Genomic DNA, 20647 nt, shown 5'->3' on the forward strand with positions numbered 1-20647 from the left:
TTTGGGCCAATCACCAGGAGATGGTGACTTCTAGTCCCGCCTTAGGCACGAAAGCCAGCTGGGTGCCTTTGGACCGCTCACTGTCTCTCAGCCCAACCTACCTCACAGGGTTGTTGTGAGTAAAATAAGAGGAAGGTGTGTTGATATGCTTGCTGTCTTATTTGTACAAATAATAAAGATGGGATAAATAAATAACTAAAACACAAATGCACCTCAGCTATCGAAAATCTGGCAATCCAGCGGCTTTCCCTCCCATATCATCTGCATTGAATGACAGTTGAACTGGCGGAAATGTACAGGGGAAATTTTACATTAGTCTCAAAGGAGGCTGTCATTAAAGAAAAGCTCCGAGACCAACCCAGATTGGCAATTTATTCTGCTTTGGATCTGAAAATAGCAATAGCACTTAAGACTTATATTCTGCTTTACAGCCCCTCTCTAAGCAGTTTACAGAGTCAGCCTCTTGCCCCCAACAATCTGGGTCTTCATTTGACCCACCCTGGAAGGCTGGGTCAACCGTGAGCCTGGTCAGATTCGATCTGCCAAACTACTGGCAGCCGGCAATCAGCAGAAGTAGCCTGCAGTACTGCACTCTAACCACTGCGCCACCGTGGGATGGGGTATGTGTGTTGATTTGTGGGCCCTCCTATCCGAATCTGATGCCACTGAACTTTCAGGCAGGGGTTGCTGGCGCCAGCAGCAATGAAAAGGAAGACAAAAACACACCACATCCGTAAGGTTTAATCTGTCTGCTCGGGAAGACCTACAGAATACAATCAAGGGAGAGAGAGGCAGGAAGAGAAAAAAAGCAGAGAGAGACCCACCGAACCGAGTCATAAATGCAAATTTAAACAGGTCACAGGAAACCACACTGGAACTTCAAAACACTGAGCCTCCGTGAAAAGGGGGAGAAGAAACTCGGCAAGGCGGAGCAGAGTTCAAAAGCCTGGCAAACGCACAATTCTTTCCTCTTTGCTGCAGACGTACAGGGGGTATTTTAAAGAGACACTCCTGGGGGGGTGTTTTGCTCTGGAGACAGCCCCTAGGAGGGGAGGGGGGAACCTCCAGCCCCCCCCTCCCCCGTTGTTGTTACACACCAGTTCCAAGCAGGTTCTGGGTTCAAATTCTGTCTTCTTCCATATAATCCTAGCTGCTAGACCTACCCTAACCATCTCAAATTTGCACTGACATCTTTTCCTTCGCAGGTATGTCGTCCGCTGTCACCTTTTGGGACAAACGATCTGTAGGGGCTTGTCAGATTCCCAAGATTTAGAAATAAAGCTGGCATGGGAACAGCAGGCAAGATTGGCCAAAAGGATTTATTTCCCTTGGAATTTAGAGGCAGTTTTTCAGGACTTGTTTCTAACTCTCCAACAAGGGGTAGTCCGAGCAATAATTATAACGCCCTTCCAGACAAGGCGAATTAAGACCATCCCTTCATCAGGGCGACATAATTACTGCTAGTCCAAAAGGGGTGTAAATTCCACTTTTTTTTACAATCCCAGGATAGGGAAAGACAGACCAAAAGTTGTTCTTCCTAAATTCTGTCTTCCTTTAGGAAGAGATCTACCCCCCTCCAACTAAACAACCTCCAACTGCTATGAGACCCCCCCACAAGTTGCGTTTTGCTAAACCCCGGATAAAAATTGGTCCAAAGATTTAGGATTCCACTCGCCCACGATCTCATCCTGGTTCGGGTGATGGTGAGTTGAAAACCAAGCCACGCAGGGGACAACTTCCCTTGTGCCAAGGACGGGCACCTTATTCTTGTCGGAAAGACATTGGCTGAGCCAGGGGAAGGAGTCACACGGGGAACTAGTCTGGAATCTCTACGTAGGCACAAAAGGGCGAAGTCTGACCTCCTTGGATGCTGTTGAACCTTATTTTGTCTGACCCAGGTGCAAACGACCAATCTGAGCAGATTCCTGTATTATAGGCACCAGCAATGAAGTAGCTAATTGAACTCTTCACCTGTGGATCTGGTCATTTGTGCCAGGCAGTTCCCCAACTCTCCAACTGCGAGCGGTGGGAGCCTATCCAAGGTCCCCCGACCCTCCAGCTCTCCAGAACAAGATCCACAGCCCCGGACCCACATTAAGAAGGAAGGGAAACCCCGAATCTGACCGTGAGCATTCCAAGGAAAGGTGTATGTGTGTGCGTGCTCCAGAAAGAGATGGACAAGGTGAGGCCTTTTCACAACTAGGCTCTGCTCAGGACACACGCTACTAACAAAGGAAACCCAAACCTACTGATTCTGAAACGTCAAGGCAGGCAAGAGCGAGACATCAGAGACAAGACATCCATTTCTGAAGCAGGACAAAATAACGGAGGGTACACATCGGAATGGGGCCACTGGGGAAGAGGCCTCTGGGGCCAGGCGAGGCTGCTTCCCCTTTCGTCCCGGCCTTTATAAATAAGTTTTCACGTCTAGCTCACAGTGAAGATGCAATTGCTACAGAGATCATAGCCAGCTACCACCATGGGGTACTTTCAGGGGAGTCCGGCGTATGGCAAAAGGGCTCCTAGGCTCCCTTCTAGTGGCCACAATTGATCACAATGTCGTCGTATTCTTCCTATGGAAAGAAAGAAAAACGGGCCAAAAGAGTTGGATGCCTGCAGGACAAAAGAGCCCGAGGGAGGGGTCAAAGGCAGCATCAGTCTTGAGTCCCTTTGCGCCCACAAGAGACCGAAGTCCAACCCCACCTTGAATTCTGTTGATTCTCATCTACCAATTTGCTTTGACTGTTAGTAGTTTGGATTCTTGTAGAGAGTGTTAGCATGCTATCATTCCTTCCTTCCTTCCTTCCTTCTTTTCTTTCTTCTTTCCTCCCTCTCCCTCCATCTGACTCCTTGCTTTCTTCCTTGCCTTAACTCCTTCCTTCCTTTCTCCCATCCTAACTCCTTCCTTCCTTCCTTTCCTCCTTCCCTTCCTCCCATAGAGTACCAAGTGGCCCATCTCACAGTTTACCTCTCTCTTGCGATCGCACTCACCTCGCTGTTACTGTCCACACTTTCCTCAGAATCCCATTCCGGCTCCTCGGAGCCAAATTCCCGTAACAGCTGTGGGATTTTTTGGTCAGGCCGGTGCACAGCGCTGTACATGGGCGTGTAGCCCACATACATGCGTGCCTCTGTGTCAGCTCCTGCACGCAAGAGGTATTCCACTATTTCAGGGCTCTGGGACTCCACCGCCAGGTGGAGGGGACTCCGGCCACAACTTAGCTCCTGCAGAAGGGGGGAGGAGGAGGAGAAAGGTACAGCATCATCACCTGAGCTGGGCACTCTGTATACTAAGCAAAATCAGGGCAGGATTGTTTTGACTTTCTTTCTCACCTGTTCTTCTACCTCTGGATTTTGTCTTATGTCCAGGCCCCTCCCTCATGGCTCCAGGCGGCCCCTCCCAGCCTGACATCCCTTCACCGCGGAACCACTAGATTGCAACATGATCTCCCTGACAGAGACTGGAATTCTCGCATTTGCACAAACTCGCCTTACAAACGGGCTGGGTTTGCACAATCTAAGACTAGTTATAATGGGGTGTTGGCAGTGCTTATGGGTCAGCTGTGGGCAGGACCCAGGCCTCGTTTAGCCTGTGGGGCAGGGCAGGCTGTCATGTTAAACCTGGAATGTGGTTGATGTCACACCAAGACAACTGCTTGTTGACGGCTCAGTGGAAGGCGTCATGCGAATCCTGCTTGGATGCTCCAGTTACAAGAACTGGGAAATATTCAGGCAACGAATTAGTGCCATGCACTCAAAGTGAGTCTCAAGCTCTCATGGTTGAGAAATAGTTTCGCAACAACAATGTAGCAGGAGGAGTGGTAGAAGCTGGGGGCGGCGTTAAAAGAGGAATCAGCCTAGAATCCCAACGCAGGCACTAAGTCCACTTGTGGCTACGTAGGGATTCTAGGCTAATCCCTCTTTTAACACCGCCCCCAGCTTCTGCCAACTTCTTCCCCTTCTCAACTGCCCACCTCCTCACCCAACATCCATGTCAGTGGCCAAAACTGACATGCTTAATAGGGGCAGTCCTCGACTTACAACTGGTTGCTTAGCGACCGTTCAAAGTTACAACAGACCCCAAGAGATACTTATGACTTGGTCCTCGCATTTTGATGGCCAGCCCACTCCCCAGTATCACATAACCACATTTCAGATGCTGGGCAACTTGGCCTGTGTTTATGGCCATTGGCCACATCCTGCAGCCGTATGACCGTGTTTTATGATGTTTTTGACAAAACCCGGTGTTCACTTCCTGATTATTATTTTTTTTGTAAAAACGCCCCCATAGCAAACAACGGGTTTGTTTAACGTCCATGGATTCACTTAATGACCATGTTGATTTGCTTAACACCCGTTACAAAATAGGTCGTAAAATCAGGTCAGTCACGTGATCACCTATTTTATGAACATCGTGACTTACGACCCTAATGGGCAGGCTCCATTACAGTCCTAAGGCGAGGATTACCTGTAATTATTTTTTGTACCTGATTGCTCTCCCACCTTTCTATTTGAATTTACAGGTTTTTTCAACCTAATGATGAGGACGCCGCTTCCTTTAAAATCAAAATGAAATTGATAAAGATTTTTTTGAGAGTTCATAAGCTTGGAAAACTAACCTGCTTGTTGAGATCGGATCCTGCAGAGATTAAGAGGTTGACCATGTCCAAATCTTTCCGTAGGATGGCCACATGCAGGGGGATGTAACCTGGCGGAGAGACGGCAGGTGTTTTGAGGAAGAAACAAAACCAGCAAAACAAACAATTTTATGAGGCCAACCTGGGCTACAGATTTGAAAAACAACATGTCATTTCCTTTGGCCCACAAACCTTAACCTGCCACACTAGAATTCAAAAGAAACCCTTCGTACAAAATAAATAACATTCGTTCCAATTCGGTTCAGATCCCTCTGCCAGAATTTGAGTAATCTATGCAAATTTGGCAAGGAGGTAAATTTTTAACCACACAGAGCCGTAGAAGCAAACAACTGACTTTGAAAAGGAGAGCAAAAAATCAAATTCTAAGAAGGAGGGGAAAAAAAGGAAGGGACATATATTTTGTTAACCCTAAGACTTCTGGTTGTAACAGACCACAACAGGACATAATTTTATGGGTCATTCACATGGCAAGTTTTTAAAATAAGTCACTGTTCTGGCGTTTTATATTTTGATACGCATTTTACAGGCTGTTTTTGTGAATTTTATGCATTCATGCTGCATTGTGTCACACTGTAGAGGTAGTCCTCGCCTTGCGACCATAACTGAGCACAAAATTTTCTGTTGCTAAATGAGGCACTCGTTAAGGGAGCTTTGTCCCATTTTACGATCTTTCTTGCCACGGTTATTAAGTGAACCACTGTAAATTATTAAGTTAGCGACACGGCTGTTAACTGAATCTGGATTCCCCATTGAATTTGATTGTCAGAAGATCGCCAAAGGAGATTATGTGACTCCGGGACATTGTGACCATCATAAATATGAATCATTTGCCAAGCATTTGAATTTTTATCATGGGACTACATGGATGCCGCAACGGTCATAAGTGTAAAAAAAAGTCATAAGTCACTTTTTTCAATGCCGTTGTTAACTCTGAATGGTCACTAAATGAACTGCTATAAGTCGAGGACAAAATAAACAAACAACAGGACATGAGATTACAAGCCCACCTGCTCAGCAACATACAGCTAAATTTATATTTGTATGAATTTAGAAGGCATGCTGGTAATCTTCTGAACTTCCCCCAGCCATGGGGACTAGAAACTTGTGCTCACAGCTCTCTCTCTCTCTCCATTTACAAAAGACTTCAAAGAGGGTTCTACCCATTTCACGGACGTCACTTACCATCGTAATTGGTGCAATCCAGTTGGGCCTGGAAACGGTTGCCCTGACCGGGCCTTTGGATGGCAAGCGGTGCCAGAAGCTGTTCGGCGCAATCCTGCCATCCCTCTCGGCATGCCAAGTGCAGGGCCGTGTGGCCTCCTTTCTCTTGGATGCCCAACCCGGCTCCTGCTGACACGAGTTTGCCAACAAAGCTGGACACCCCGAGGATGACGGCGATGTGAAGTGCGGTCTAAAGGAAAAGAGAAGGAAAGGTGAAACTTTTCGCCTGAGAGATTTGATGGTTTTTAAAACTAACTGATTTTGCAGAGCATGGTCCTCGACTTACGACAGGAACTGGAATTTCCATCACTGATGGGAGTCATTCAGAACAGGGAGTCCTCGACATATAACAGTTCATTTAGTGACCGTTCAAAGTTGCAACGGCACTGTAAAAAATGACTCATGACCGTTTTTCATACTTAGCTTTGGTGTTCTCTTAAAACAGGGATATCCAACCTTGGCAACTTGGAAGATTTGTGGACTTCAACTCCCAGAATTCCCCAGCCAGAATTTCTGGGAATTGAAGTCCACAAGTTTTTTTAATTTTATGCTGGCTGGGGAATTCTGGGAATTCCCTTGACTTCTCTTGAAGTCCACAAAGTCTTCAAGTTGCCAAGATTGGACACCCTTGTTGTAAGAGAACACCAAGGCTATTATTTGTTTAGCGAGATTGTTGACACCAGGCCTAAAAGACATCCGATCCACCCAAAATCTCCAAGCCTCATTCTTTTCTTGTCCTCGGCTTTCACCCTTTTAAAATTTAACCAGCGCAAATTCTGTTCTCAGGTCTGTCCCAACAGTCTTCCTATTCTGACTTGTAAATTTTGGGACAGCCAGGACAGCTGGAGCAAAACAAAGTGTCCTGCGGTCTCACCTGGCCAAGGTCGTTCTGAATATCCAAGTAATCTGTTCCATGGGTGTACTGCAGAATAGAATCCAGGAAAGCTTCGTGTTCATGGATCACCGCCAGGTGAAGAGCTCTGGAATGAGAGGAAAGAGCAAACGTGGTTTAAAAAAATGCCAAACTCACGGGTGGGAAAACTTTTCTACGGTATAGTTCTCGACTTACAACCAACGACTGATCAAAGTTACAACGGCACTGAAAAAACCCGACTTAAGGCCCAATTTTCACACCGACCGCTGCAGCATTCCCCCACGGTCACGTGATCAAAACTCAAGACGCTTAGCAACCGATTCGTATTTACGACGATCGCAGTATCCCAATTTCACGTGATTCCCCTTTTGGCGCCCTCCTGACAAGCAAAGCCGACGGGGACGCCGGCTTCTCTTAACCGTTGTGTTACCAACTTTACCATCGCGTGGGGGGAGGTTGTTCCCTTAACAAGCTGTGGCGAGAAAGGTCATAAAAAAGGGGGGGGGAAAGCAAAACTCGCTCAGCAACCCAAATTTGGGGCTCGAAATGGCGGTCGTAAGCCGAGGACTTACCTGTACAGGTAGTTAAAAGTCCTCGAGTTAGCATCGCCATCGAGCCCGGAATTTACGGTTGTTAAGTTGTGCTGGTCCTTAAGCAGGTCATCAGGTGAGGTCCCCCAAATTTCAATTTCACCTGGCTCCCCCCCTCCCCAGGGACCCCCCCCCTCCCCTCAGAGCCTTGGGGTACCTACGTGTCTCCATCCTCCGTGATGAAGCCCAGGACGTGGCGCAGCCAAGCCTCGGGGCCCACCTGGCTCTGGAGGTGGACGCCCCCCACCCCTTCCACCAGGTCGCCCACCCCCTCGTCGCCCCCCAGGGCCGAGTCCAGGCGCCCCTCCTCCTCCTCCTCCTGTTTCTGGGGGGCTCTGGGGTCAGAGGTCACTGGGCAGCCCCCAGGGCCCCCCTCAGCGTCTCCAGGGGGCCCCAGGCCTCCATCCTCCCGGAGCTGGACCAGCTGCCCTTCGCTGAGCGAGCCCAGGCCGCTGTCGCACCACTCCTCGCCCCCAGCCTCCAGCTTCTTCGGCTCTCTGGGGCCGCCCTGGCCGGGCTGGGCCTGCACGAAGGCCATGGCTCGGGACGGGCCTACAGAGGAGCCTTCACTACGGGCAGCGGTGCCATCGCGGAGGCCGGGCCCAGAAGCCCCCGGGGGCCGAGGAAACTCAAGCAGCCGGCCCGGCCGAGGATGCCATGAAGGGGAATTTCAGAAGCCTGGGGATTCCCCGGCCGAGCGTCTTATCAGGCGAAGAGAGGCATGCCGGGAGTTGTAGTGACGCTCCTTGCCGTCACTCTCCCGCCCCCTCCCTCTGCGCCTGCGCTTTAGGAAAAAAAAAGGAGGCGCCATTTCCCCCCCCCCCGAGGTATGATGGGAAGTGGAGTCCTGCGAGTGAGGGCGTTTGAGTAACATTGGGGTCTTTTTTCAACATTCGGTGTTTCCCTTCAGAACTTCGCCTTTTTTACGTCACTTATCGTTTATATTCGCCCCCGTCTAATTTTTTTGGCTTTGGAAAAGACGGCTTACACTTCATCGACGTCGAGCCCCCATTGCCGGCGCAAAGCCTGAAGGGAGACGGGTTTATTTGTAATTTCTCTTTCCCCGCCCCCTCGTCTCTAGCGGCGGTTGGGTGAGTCCAAAACGGTCTCTTTACGCCCACCGGTGACGTCAGACGTTGTTTGTTTGGAAGGTGGCCGGCCATTGGCTGTTGTCCCGCGGGGCTTTTCGGGGCTTGTAGTTTTCCTCTCAGCGGGCAACGGTCCGTTTCGATTCTCGGCGGAGCGGCGTCGCGAACTTCCATGGCAAGCCAGGAAGGTAACGGTGCCGCTGAGGGAACCGGTGGGCTGAGAAGGGCCGGGCCTCCCGCCCAGTCTCCCCTTCTTCCTTCTGTTTCCCTTGTCACAGGCGCTGCCGCCAGTCCCGAAAAGGGCGCCGAAAAGGCCTCGAAGTCCTCGGTGAGGATTTAGGGGGCGAAATTGGGGGGCGTCGCTCCAAATCCCCCCCCCGGGGGCCTTCTCTCTAGGCGGCTCTGCCCCCACAGAGGGAAGGGGGCGCCTGGAGCTCTGTCCCTCAGGCGGAAATCCAACCGGTAGAGCTTCTTGAGGAGGAAAGTGGCTCGAGTCCCAAAATAAGGACTCTTTAAAAGTCATTTCGGGGTGGGGGTGGGAGTGGGGGGGTGGACTTCCAAGCCCATCATCCCCGGCTCAGTTGAATGGGAGTCAGATGAGGAAAAAAATCGTCTGAGGAAACTCCTACTGCGATGGCAATTTCCTTTTTTTTTCCTGTTAGGATTTTACAAAATAAAATAAAATACGTAAATAATCATTAATATAGTGACTGGGCAGGGGGGGCGGCGGGGGGGATCCACCCCTTTAAAATCTGGTATGGTTTGGGTACCTGAGGGTAGACTCTGCCTGCTCATGGAGGCACATCAAGAGGAGATGCCAGGGATCCTCCTATCTCCTGATAAAAAGTAGTCCTCCACTTAACGGCCACAAGTGAGCCCCACATTTTTGTTGCTAAGTGAAACATTGGAATGGCATAGGATCTCCTGCTTGAGTTGGGGGGCTGGACTAGAAGACCTTTAAGGCCCCCTCCAGCTCTATTCTGATTCGCTTATTAGGTGAATTTGGCTCCATTTTTACAACCATTTGTGCCACAGTTGTTAAGTGAGGAACATGGTTGTTAAGTGAATCTGGCTTCCCCGTTAATTTTTTCTTGGAACAATGTCCTAAAAGGGGATCATGTGATCTTGGAACACTACAACCGTCATAAATATGAGGCAGGTGCCAAACGTCCAAATTTTGATCCCATGACCATAAGGATGCTGCAACGGTCGTAAGTGTGAGAAACCGTCGTAAGTCACTTTTCTCAGTGCTGTTGTAACTTTGAACGGTCACTGAGTGAATGGTTGTAAGTCCAGTCCTCAAAATTTATGATGTACACAAACATGCCACCCTTACCTGTCCATTTGAACTTATGACACTGGAAAAAGTGACTTAAAACGAGTCCTCTCTTTTACGACCATCACAGCATCTCCACAGTCATGTGATCAAAAATTTGACAAGCAAGAGTCAATGGGGAAAGCCGGATTTGCTTAACAATCATGTGATTCGCTTAACGACTGCAATGATTTGCTTGATGACTGCAGCAAAAGAGGTCATAAAATTGCGTCTTCGGAGAAGGGCGGCATATAAATCAAATTAAAAAAAAAAAATCAAGCATGCCTCATTTAACAACCATCTTGCTTAGCGATGGAAGTTCTGGTCCCAATTGTGGTCATACATCGAAGACTACATATAGTAGTCAATAATGCATAAATTATACAGACACAAATAAGTCAGAAATACATAACACTTTTATCAATTGTGCAGCTCATCAAGCCTAATTTAAACTATTGCACATATTACAGACAAATGACAAAATTTGGCCACACTTGAGGAGAGAGTCACATAAGATTGATGATTGTAAATAACACTGATCAGAATGAATTGGATTTAATGTGGAATAGACAGTATAAAGCAGTGTTTCTCAACCTGTGCATCTTGAAAATGTGTGGACATCAACACCCAGAACTCCCCAGCCAGCAGAATTCTGGGAGTTGAAGTCCACACATCTTCAAACTGCCCAGGTTGAGAAACATTGTTATAAAAAGATATCTCTTGCAGTTTCAGAGGCTCATTCACCCCTGGGCATAGTTTAGATTCAAATGGAATGCCCTTATATCTCTTCTCCAAAAATGTTGATGGGAGAACATTGATCCATGCTGGTGCTAGGCTGTAGCTAGAGCCTTTCTGAGTTTGAGGCCAGAAAGCACCTGCACCTGTGGGAAAAGTTCAGGAGCCACTTAAATATATATTTTTAGGAAAGGATAGATGGGACTTGGGACGTTCTGGAATTTCGCAGTACTTTTTTGGGGGGGGTGGGAGTGGAGTGCTTAACAGGCATTAACCCTGCTCAGTTTGAGCCCAGGCAAGATTGGCCAGATTTAATATTCACTTAATAAATTCAGAAATGACATCCCTACTTCCTTTCTTCCTGTAGAGCTCGGATTCTGATGAGGAAGGGGGAGCTTCTGGCCAAACAGAAAGTAAGTAACTATCCAATGGGAGTTCATGTTTTCCTTTAAATATTGTGGATATATAAATTGAGGCTATCCCGATATCTCCAAACTATTACTGTCTTCCTATAGCTAATGAAATATTATTTCTAGACATAGAAACCCCTGAATTGTGAAACCCAGGATAAGAACTTCAATGTTTGCTGTACACAGTAGCTATGTAATAAAGCATTATAATTACATTCTTTGGCCTGGAATAAGTCTTAATCCATCGAGTAAAGACACTTGACTTTTGTCTCTGGGCAACGGTTATAGACATGTCCATTTATTAGTGAGCTTGTAGTTTGTGTCAGCTGCCTCAGGACAAGATGAGCAAATGTCCAGTGGAGCACATAAATCAGGGCTTATTTGTCAAAAATAAGAATAGAATAGGGGAAGTGAGTTCCTAAAACAACAATGCACCTTTTCTTTCAGAGTTATGCTTCTCTAAAACAAGGAGGGAAACCTTGTTTTCTAACAAATGAGGCCAAACAAACTAGAGAAACTTCAAACTAGATTCCCCATGGCTTGACTGGGGAATTCTGGGAGTTGAAGTCCATCCGATTAAAAGCTACCAAGATTGAGAAACACTGTTTGAAGACATTAGCATTTTTATATATATAAAGCGTAGAAAAGCTCGCATTTGAGCTGCAGGTAGATTTTCCTTCAAGTAAGAGTTTAGCACAATATACAGAGATCTCATGGGGTCCCTGGTGCTTTTTGAGTTTGGCTATTTTCCGGCAGACATTTTATGACTCAACTAGGTAACATTATCAATGCTAGAAGGGAGTAGGGTTTGCAGAGAGGAGGAGGACTGGGTGGTCCTTGGTGCTCTCTGAGCTTGGTGGTTTCCTTGCAGAAGTTTCATTATCCCTCTAGGTAATTTCATTTGTGCCCTGATGATCTCTTCTATCGGCACAGATCTCAGCTCTTCAAGGCACATGATAATATTGCGATTTTTTTTCTTTCTTAACAGTGGAATTTTTGCGAAACCTCTTTTCCCGGACTCTGGGCTTCGGCAGTGAGAAGCCTGAGAAGGTGCTGGAGGAACTGACGCTGGAAGGCGTGACCAATTTCATGCTCACTGAGAAATGTAAACCAGTTCTTTCTAGAGACTGAAACATTTTGCTCTTTTCTTTTTTCTAACAGCCTCTGAAGTGGATGAAAAAGGAGCGGGGGCCGGGGGGGAGAGTTTGTGATGCAGGTGGTGGTGTAGATCAAAGAGAGGAGGGAGGTTTGGCACCTCTGTGTGCTGTAGTTAAATGCCGTTATCAGTATATCTCTGCATGGTTACCTGTGGTCATTGATACTTTTACCGATAGGGACTGCTGTTGACAAAGGTTATTTGCCCAGGGCGACCCAAAGGTCAAGAAGCTCTTAGCAGAATAACGAATCCCAGCTTCTGAAATTCTGTGGCTTCTCAGTTGCCGAGGCTCCAGTGGTTGGATGCCTATGCCAAGCAGTTGATGCCGTTCAGGGTATGAGGGTGGCATGGTGTAATTCAGGGCTTGATATTGAAAGGCAATTTACTGCCCTTTCTCTTGCAGGCAAGAATATAATCTGTATGGTCGGTGCAGGAATCTCAACTAGTAAGTGTCACGATGGCTTTGCTGATCATGTTTCTTTCTTTCTTTCTTGTTTGTTTGTTTGTTAGTTTTGTGCAAATGTAGGAGCAGAATGTGATGCTGGTTGATAAAATTAGAAACTGCCTTTACATAGTTAGGGGTCAGAAGGAGTTTTTTTCCTACTCAGTCTAATAAAGTGTGGTCTTATCCTGCCACAGAGATTTATTTTTTTTAATTAGGAAACACTTTTTCTGGGAAAGTAGAGAAAAAATGTTCACGAGAAGCACCCTGCTGAATCAAACTAATTTCTTCCCCTTTGTTCTAAGCTGGGCTTGAAATAATGGAGCTGGGAACCTCAAGTATAGTATCTGCTTCTTAGCTCAAACTGTATTGGTGCTCTCTGTAGCATCAGAATATATAAGCCCCTATCCTTAGTTAGTTTTCTATTCAGCTGCTTCCAGCTATCCGTTCGGTCTCAGCGTTTGCCTTTCTGCCTCTCAGGTGCGGGGATCCCCGATTTCCGCTCACCTGGCACGGGGCTATATGCCAATCTGCAGCAATACAATCTACCATACCCTGAAGCCATCTTTGAGATTGGCTACTTCAAGGTACCAGGCTGAGTTACCCACTTACTCTTTACGTGGGCTGAATACGGTGCTCTCTTGTGCTTTGTTTTCTTTGGCATAACTGATTCGATGTCTGTTTTCATTTAGAAAAACCCAGATCCATTCTTCACCTTGGCTCGGGAGCTCTACCCAGGGCAGTTCAAGGTCAGCTGGCTTTTCATGTTTCCTAGGCGGTGGGCAGGGATTTAAACTCAATCCTAAAAGTGCAGTGGTCTTCTTGTCACCCAGGAGAAGAAACGGCTGCTTCAAAGAGTTCTTAACAAGTGCCCTCCCTGCCCCCTTCGCTTTCTTGAGAAGCCCATCTCTGTTTTGGTCTGCTTCTAGTTTAGAGAGGTGCTCAAAATCAGGTCTCTTTAAGAGGTTTTAAGCATAGCTGGCTGGAGAATTCTGGGAGTTGAAGTCCACAAGTCCTAAAGCTGCCAAGTTTGAAGACCTCTGGGCTAAGGCTTTAGAGTAGAACCAGAGCTACATCCTCTGAGTTTCCTTAACAATTTTTAGTGCTTGGGAAGAGGGGCATTTCTTTATCATACTGGTTGTAAAGTATTCCATCACCAAACTCTATACAATTCCCATACAATAAAACACACACCTGCAGAACTGCATTCTTCACCTAGAATTAACCAGACTGACTTGATTCTCCCCCAAGAGACTACTACCAGTGCCCCTCCTGTGCTCATCCATGAATTGGGATGAGGTACAACATTTCATGAGTAAGGCCTGCTTTTTTGAACAGCCACTCTGTTGAAATCAAGGTGCCCTTCTCCGGTTTTGTTCCAAAAGATGCCAAACACCAAGTTCTTTTGTTGATTGCTCAATGTCATCCCCAGGATTTAATGAGCCGAAGCTGATGTTTTTTCTGCTGTCGTCAGTTGATTATGCATTAATTTACTGGGGTTTATTGTTTCATTTAATCGCCGTGGATGTTTTATTGTTAATTTACAATGGATGTTTTAATGTGATGAATGTTGTTAACTGCCAAAGTGTCGGAATGAATGAATAAACATGTAAATAAAAACTACCCCTTTGGTTTCCTTTGTGAAAAGAAAATATGACATTTAAGGCTCTGGTCCTTTTCAGCCCACAGTCTGTCACTACTTCATTCGCCTTTTGAAGGATAAAGGGCTGCTGCTACGCTGCTACACTCAGGTAAATAAATCCTTTTCCCTTTGGGTCTCTTTCTGATCTTTGGGGCTGGCGCTTTAAAACAATGAAAGTTTTGGTTATATTATTCTGGCCTCCTAAGGGCCATTAGAATTTTTTCTTTGAAATGGTGCATTGTAGCAAGTGAATTTTGAATGAGTCTTCTTGACTGTGAGCCAGTAAAATGATTTAATATGTGGGTACAATAATAAGTTATTGTCACCACATGCAAAGGATTTTTTAAATATTGAATTCACATTTGGTGCTCGAAAGTTAATACGCTGGCATTAGATAAAATAACAGGAGTGTCCTAGTCAGATTTAGTTCCAGGATTGACAGCTATTTCAGTTAGAGTGGTACAGGTGGAGCTTTTGCCTCACAGTCAGGAGGCTGTGAGTTTGATCCTAGGTAGAGGCAGCTATTTTTCTCTCTGGGCACCCCGAGAATATATCTGCTGAACAAAACTCCGCATTGGCGACAGGAAGGGCATCCAGCCAGTAAACACTTAGCTCCGTTCAGTTGCCCAGACTCCACCCCGCAAGGGATTATGGGTTCATTAAAAGGAGATGATGATTGATGGCCACTTCAGGTTGGATTTATTTGGAGCCTCTTGCCTTCCTCCAGAACATTGACACCTTGGAACGGGTGGCCGGTCTGGATGCTGAACACTTAGTGGAAGCTCATGGCACCTTTTATACCTCCCATTGCATCAGCTCCGCTTGCAGGAAGTCCTACAGCCTGGAGTGGATGAAAGGTGAGGGTCAGGCATTGGAAGCAGGGAAGACATTATCGAGGGCCTTCCGGAAGGGATCGAAGGGGTAAAGAAAATTTTTAAAAATCCTTTGGAATAAACTGGATTATTCCCGCTGCATGATCTTGATAAGCAGTGCTTGTTTCTGAGATGTGTGAATGCTGCTGAGGGGAGAAAGCCACCACTTGTGGGATTGAGCCGCAGTGGCGCAGTGGGTAGAGTGCAGTACTGCAGGCTACTTCTGCTGACTGCTGGCTGCCTGCAATTTGGCAGTTCAAATCTCAGCAGGCTCAAGGTTGACTCAGCCTTCTGCCCTTCCGAGGTCGGTAAAATGAGGACATGGATTGTTGGGGGCAAGAGGCTGACTCTGTAAACTGCTTAGAGAGGGCTGTAAAGCACTGTGAAGCAGTATATAAGTCTAAATGCTATTGGTATTACTATTGCTATTCCAGTGGTACACTTTGGATTGGCTAGTATGGCTATGGGTGCAAGACAGAGATTAAAAGACTGATTAGAATTAAGGGTTGTAGGGTTTTTAAAAAAAAATATAAAATTGGCCACCCATTTAACCATAGGGTAACTCTGGGCAGCTTACAGTTACAGCTTAATTAAAACATAAAATGTGAAAATCAAACCTTGCAACCAAAGACACATGGGGAGGGTGGGGAGGGGGGTTCTGTTATTATTCAATCAACTACCTCCATTGCGCTGATCCCCCATTGGAGCCCCAAGCCGACTGGCACAGCCACATCTTTAGGCCCTTCTGAAAAGATAGGAGGGTTGGGGCCAACCCCACATGGGGAGGAGGGCAGGCGCAACTGCAGAGAAGGCCCTCCTCCTGGACCCTCCAGCTGGGATACTGGAGCTGAGGGGACCTGCAGCCTGCCTCCTTTGCTGGCATGGGTGGTACAGGCCAATCCCAGTGGGGTGAGACTGTCCCTTAAGGAACCTGGACCACTGCCATTTATGCCAAATCATGAGTTGGCTGCAAACGGAATTGGCTCAGGTGCATTGCTCTTGTTTTTCTTTTTTCAGAAAAAATATTTGCATCTCTCACCCCCAGGTGTGAAAAATGTCAAAGCGTAGTGAAGCCAGGTGAGCATCCCCATCCAGTCATTCATCAAAGCAACATCCTGGGATCTTGGTGCTTATCGATCAGGTTTCAGGGAACCCTAACCCGAGGTTCTGCTTTCTTTCCCTTTGTTCAGACATCGTGTTTTTTGGGGAGAATCTGCCCCCTCGTTTCTTCTCTCTCATGCAGTCGGTAAGTGCTTCAGTCGTTTGTCCTTGGACTGGGAACACTGGCAGCCCCACGTTGGAGGTCTCCCAAGAGCCAGGATTTCTGAGTCCTCATTCTAGGAGTTAAAATTTCTCCAGACAAAATGACGTTATTTAGTCATGTATGCTAATTTGTCAGATGTGACCCATAATTGGTTAGGATGAATGGAATCTGGTGAATGAAAATATGGCAGAAAAGGAGCTGTGTTTTAGGCTGAAAATAGAGATAAAGGATGTTAAAAAAAAAAAGAGAGAGAGAGAGCAGCATTCAGCTTCCATGGAGTTACATCTTTCTTCCAGGTGTTTTTTTGGAACAAAACATTGGGCAAACATTGGCTGGATCTTGCACTATAAACAGATTAGCAAGTTAACCTTCAATTTTATAGTCAGAAGCCCCTCCGCACGCAGTATGTGCTCATTTAAAATCCTGTACAGGTAGTCCTCTACTTACAACAGTTCGCTTAGTGACCATTCAAAGTTATAACGGCACTGAAAAAAATCACATGGTCATTTTCCACACTTATGACCGTTGCAGGATCCCCATGGTCAAGTGATTTACATTTGGATGCTTGATAACTGACTCATATTTATGACGGTCACAGTGTCCCGGGATCACACAATCCCCTTTTGCAACCTTCTGACTAGCAAACTCAACAGGGAAGCCAGATTCGCTTAACAACCGTGTTACTAATTTAACAGCTGCAGTAATTCACTTAACAAATGTGACAAGAAAAGTCATAAAACAGGGCAAAACTCACTTAACAAATTTCTCCCTTAGCCACCTAAATTTTGGGCTGAATTCTGGTCGTAAATCGAGGACTACCTCTATCTGCACACTGCAGGAACCTAGAGCTTTCCTCTCTGTTGAATAAGCCTTACAGCCTGGAGCCTTAACCCTAAACTCTTCTGTGGTCTGTCATGATCATAACATGAGACAGCAAAATCTACATCTGAATAAATGGAAGGTCATCGGAACCTATCCAGATAGCACTATTTCAGAGACGAGAGTGTTTAAAACCAGGTTAGAAACTGGGACGCAGTTCTTTGGGTGCCCTCCATCCTTCACGCTAACCCTCTGCTTGCAGGATTTCCAGAATGCGGACATGCTTATTATCATGGGCACCTCCCTTCAGGTCCAGCCTTTCGCCTCTCTGGTCAGCAGGTCAGTGAACCTGGGCTGCGTACGGGAGGGCTTGCTTTTCTTTTCTCTTTTTTTCCCCAAACATTGTTTTAATTAAGTATTATAAAGTATTATAAAATACAAAAGTAAATAAAAGAGCAGTGGGGAGGGAGGGGAAAGAGAAGTGAGGCAAAGTAAATAAATAAATAATAAAATAAAAAGTAGGGAAAAGAAGCATCGACTTCCGACTCTCTCTGCTGCAATAAAATAAGGCATTAGCATCAAATCATAGCTTTTTGTTTTTCCATAATAACATGAACAAGTCATTTCTATAAAGATCTATCCAGCTAATCTATAAAACCCAAAGTCAAAATTACATTCTTTCCCACACCAAGCCCAAAATTCAGAAGCAGTTTCCATGTGGAAACCAAAGCACTCAATGTTCTTTTCTTTCATCAGAGGAGTCAGTTTTGCCATTTCAGTCAACTCCATCAGCTTCTGCAACCAAGGGCTGGCTTTCCTCGGAACCAAGACGCCGCAGGCACCGTTGCTAAATGGTTCCTCCTCTCTGTTTCTTCCAGGGTACCCACAAACACCCCACGTCTTCTGATCAATAAGGAGAAGACAGGAGAGGTGAGCTTTCTTTGGCCTGCCGCAGAGTGGGAGCTCCTGGGAATTGAGCCAGGGTGTGGCAGCTATGGCAGTTATACGAGCGGTGGACTTCAACTCCCAGAATTCCTGAGCTGGCCTGCTTCTTCTTGTACTTCTGCTAATCAGGAAGGCATCGGCTTGAGTTGCTTCTGAATGCTATCTTGTTGCTCTGGCCTTTTTTTTTAAAAAAATGCTTTTCAGCCTAGGCAACATCGCCTGGGTATCCCCGTCCAGGTCATCTTCCCTCCTCTCTACCATAAAATTATGGCAATTTTATGACCTGTGGAATTCAACTTCCAGAATTCTCGAGCCAGCTTGTATAATGATAGTTCTCTGCTGATCCTCCATCTTAAAATTGTCACCATCTTGGAGCCCTCCAAGAGAATGTTCTTAACATTTTTGATCTCGTTTCAGAGTGATCCTTTCATGTCCCTGATGGGCTTAGGCTGCGGGATGGATTTTGATTCAGAGAAGGCATACAGGCAAGTTCACCTTGGGGTGCAGGATTGTGGCAGGGTGGATGCTGAGAACCTAAGGGTTGACTCATGGGAGATGGGGTGTTGTTCAGGGCTTTGGTGCCAAACAAAAGTCTTAGGTAAGAGACTTCACTGAGGAGTTAAATAAAATAATGTTTAAGCCAATAACTTCTGTGTGTTTCTCTTGATTCTGACATGCTCAGTTCCCTTGGTGTATCTAATGCAGCTTTGTGGTCCATATGCTGAGCTCGCCTGGTGGCTTCAGGGAGGCCACTCTTGGTCTTGTCTATGGAGATTCTCAGTCATCCAAGTCATGGATGTCCCAAAGATGCTTTTTTTTTCAAGAGGCAACTGGACTTTTTGGTTTTTCTTTGAAAGACGTTTCGCTTCTCATCCAAGAAGATCCTTTAGCTCTCGAAAAAAAGCACCTTTGGGACACTCTTGGTCTTCATAGCCCAGGTGTGTTAGGAAGATGATCCTGCTAGGGAGATCCACCTGATCACAAAGTATTTGTAAAGATTGCTGGGAAAAAAGATGCATCCGTCTTGGAATGCTTTGTCAGCTCTATAGAAATACTAATAAATTGGAATTCCGTTATTCACCGTTATTCACTTAATTTTTCAGGGACGTCGCGTGGCTGGGAGACTGCGATGAGGGCTGCCTGGCTTTGGCAGAGCTGTTGGGATGGAAGGTATCTCCCCCGTTTGAAAATCACTGAGAACAGCCCAGATGTGAAAATGAACGGGGCTCTCTTTAGCTCCCTCCGGGGTCTTATTGGGGAGGGGGTGGCTTGCCAACTCTGAGCAAATTAAGTTTCTGTTTATTTCTTGGTTATCTTCCTTACGCGATTTTCTCTTTTCTACCCCCCCCCCTTAGAAAGAGCTGGAGGAACTGGTGGAAAAGGAGCACGCTCTCATTGAGGCCCAATCTGGACAGGCTGTGGGTGTCGGGGCAGGCGCTGGTTGGCAACCAGCCAAGAAGCAAGAGCAGAATCCGTCTTTGGAGAACGAAAAGCCAGCTGCAAAGAAAGAAGAATGAAGAGATTAGAGAAGACTGAGGAACCCTACTTTTCTGATTATTAAAAAACCCACCTCGATGTGAACGGGGGATGCTTGGGGCCTTCTGTCTTCATTTCCTTAAGGCGAGCTGACGAGGTGTCCGTCTTTAGCGGTGGAAATTCCCTACATAATTTTGGGCGGGTCCCTGTCATCCCAAACGGCTGTTGGGAGGATAAGTGGAAGGAAGATTCTTCTGTGAGTTTGTTTGCGCTGCTGGAGAAAAGGCAGGATATAATTCTAACTAAGCAAAGGGACTTAGCCGTCTGGCATCAAAGATTTTGGCGGAGGTCATAGAGTTCAGGGCAAAGGTGGAATCCAAAATAGGTCTCACCCCATGAAGTCATCTTGGGGGACTTTGGGCCCGATTGGAGCCACTAACAGCTGAAATTATGATTGAATTGGAGTTTTAATTTAGCAGGAGGAGTATTTCTTGGAGATTTCTTTAGAATAGGGATGCCCAACTTGGCAACTTTAAGACTTGTGGACTTCAAGTCCCAGAATTCGCTAGCAGCTTTAAGACCTAAGACCTTTAAGACCTAAGAACTAGCAGGAGTTCTTAGGTCTTAAAGTTGCCAAGATTGGACACCTCTGCTTTAGAGCCTTGCTCTACTTATTTTAAAATGTTGGGAGGGTGAATTTGATTAATTTCCAGTTAACTTCAGAATTTTGTTCTAATTGCGTTAGAGAAAAAAAAAAGAAAACGAGATGATCTAAACTTCTATCCAGGCTTTTCTTTCTTTCTTTCTTTCTTTCTTTCTTTCTTTCTTTCTTTCTTTCTTTCTTTCTTTCTTTCTTTCTTTCTCTCTCTCTCTCTCTCTCTCTCCCTCTCTCTCTCTCTCTCTCCCCCTCCCTCCCTCCCTCCCTCCCTTCTTTCTTTGTTTCCTTGATCTAACCAAATAAGGCACTTTCGGAGAAGCATAGTTTGAAGTGTTTGATTAAACTGTTGATTTATGCAGGGTATCAGTTTTGAACTACCTATGATGCTTTTGTTTCCATCATTTACATAAAGCTGTCATCAGTGACAATTAAATATAATCAGCTTGATACAAGATAATATGTTGTTATTGCTTTCTGCGTTC

General features: G+C 46.2%; 2 protein-coding genes across 3 annotated transcripts; one reads left to right on the top strand and one right to left on the bottom strand.

Annotated features, from left to right (window-relative positions):
- Positions 1–725: 725 nt before the first annotated feature.
- On the bottom strand, positions 726–8184 carry NFKBIB (NFKB inhibitor beta). Its single transcript, XM_034438146.3, has 6 exons — positions 7505–8184; positions 6754–6859; positions 5841–6069; positions 4620–4708; positions 2992–3225; positions 726–2573 (listed from the first exon to the last, which is right to left on the bottom strand). The coding sequence occupies exons 1-6, from the start codon at positions 7879–7881 to the stop codon at positions 2535–2537; spliced, it is 1074 nt and encodes a 357-aa protein (XP_034294037.2). The 5' UTR covers positions 7882–8184; the 3' UTR covers positions 726–2534.
- Positions 8119–20619, top strand: SIRT2 (sirtuin 2). Of its 2 annotated transcripts, XM_034438144.3 has the most exons (16): positions 8119–8619; positions 8710–8759; positions 10849–10894; positions 11880–11996; positions 12451–12492; positions 12970–13076; positions 13182–13238; positions 14172–14240; positions 14859–14988; positions 16021–16080; positions 16194–16249; positions 17349–17425; positions 17965–18016; positions 18449–18516; positions 19135–19201; positions 19387–20619. In XM_034438144.3, the coding sequence occupies exons 1-16, from the start codon at positions 8604–8606 to the stop codon at positions 19546–19548; spliced, it is 1176 nt and encodes a 391-aa protein (XP_034294035.1). In that variant the 5' UTR covers positions 8119–8603; the 3' UTR covers positions 19549–20619. The 2 variants fall into 2 exon arrangements, with proteins under 2 accessions (XP_034294035.1, XP_034294036.1); XM_034438145.3 differs by lacking the exon at positions 8710–8759 and having other exon boundaries at positions 8485–8619.
- Positions 20620–20647: the final 28 nt, after the last annotated feature.

The sequence above is a fragment of the Pantherophis guttatus genome, chromosome 10, assembly GCF_059756535.1.
Source record: "Pantherophis guttatus breed Tessera chromosome 10, ASM5975653v1, whole genome shotgun sequence".
Taxonomy (NCBI): domain Eukaryota; kingdom Metazoa; phylum Chordata; class Lepidosauria; order Squamata; family Colubridae; genus Pantherophis; species Pantherophis guttatus.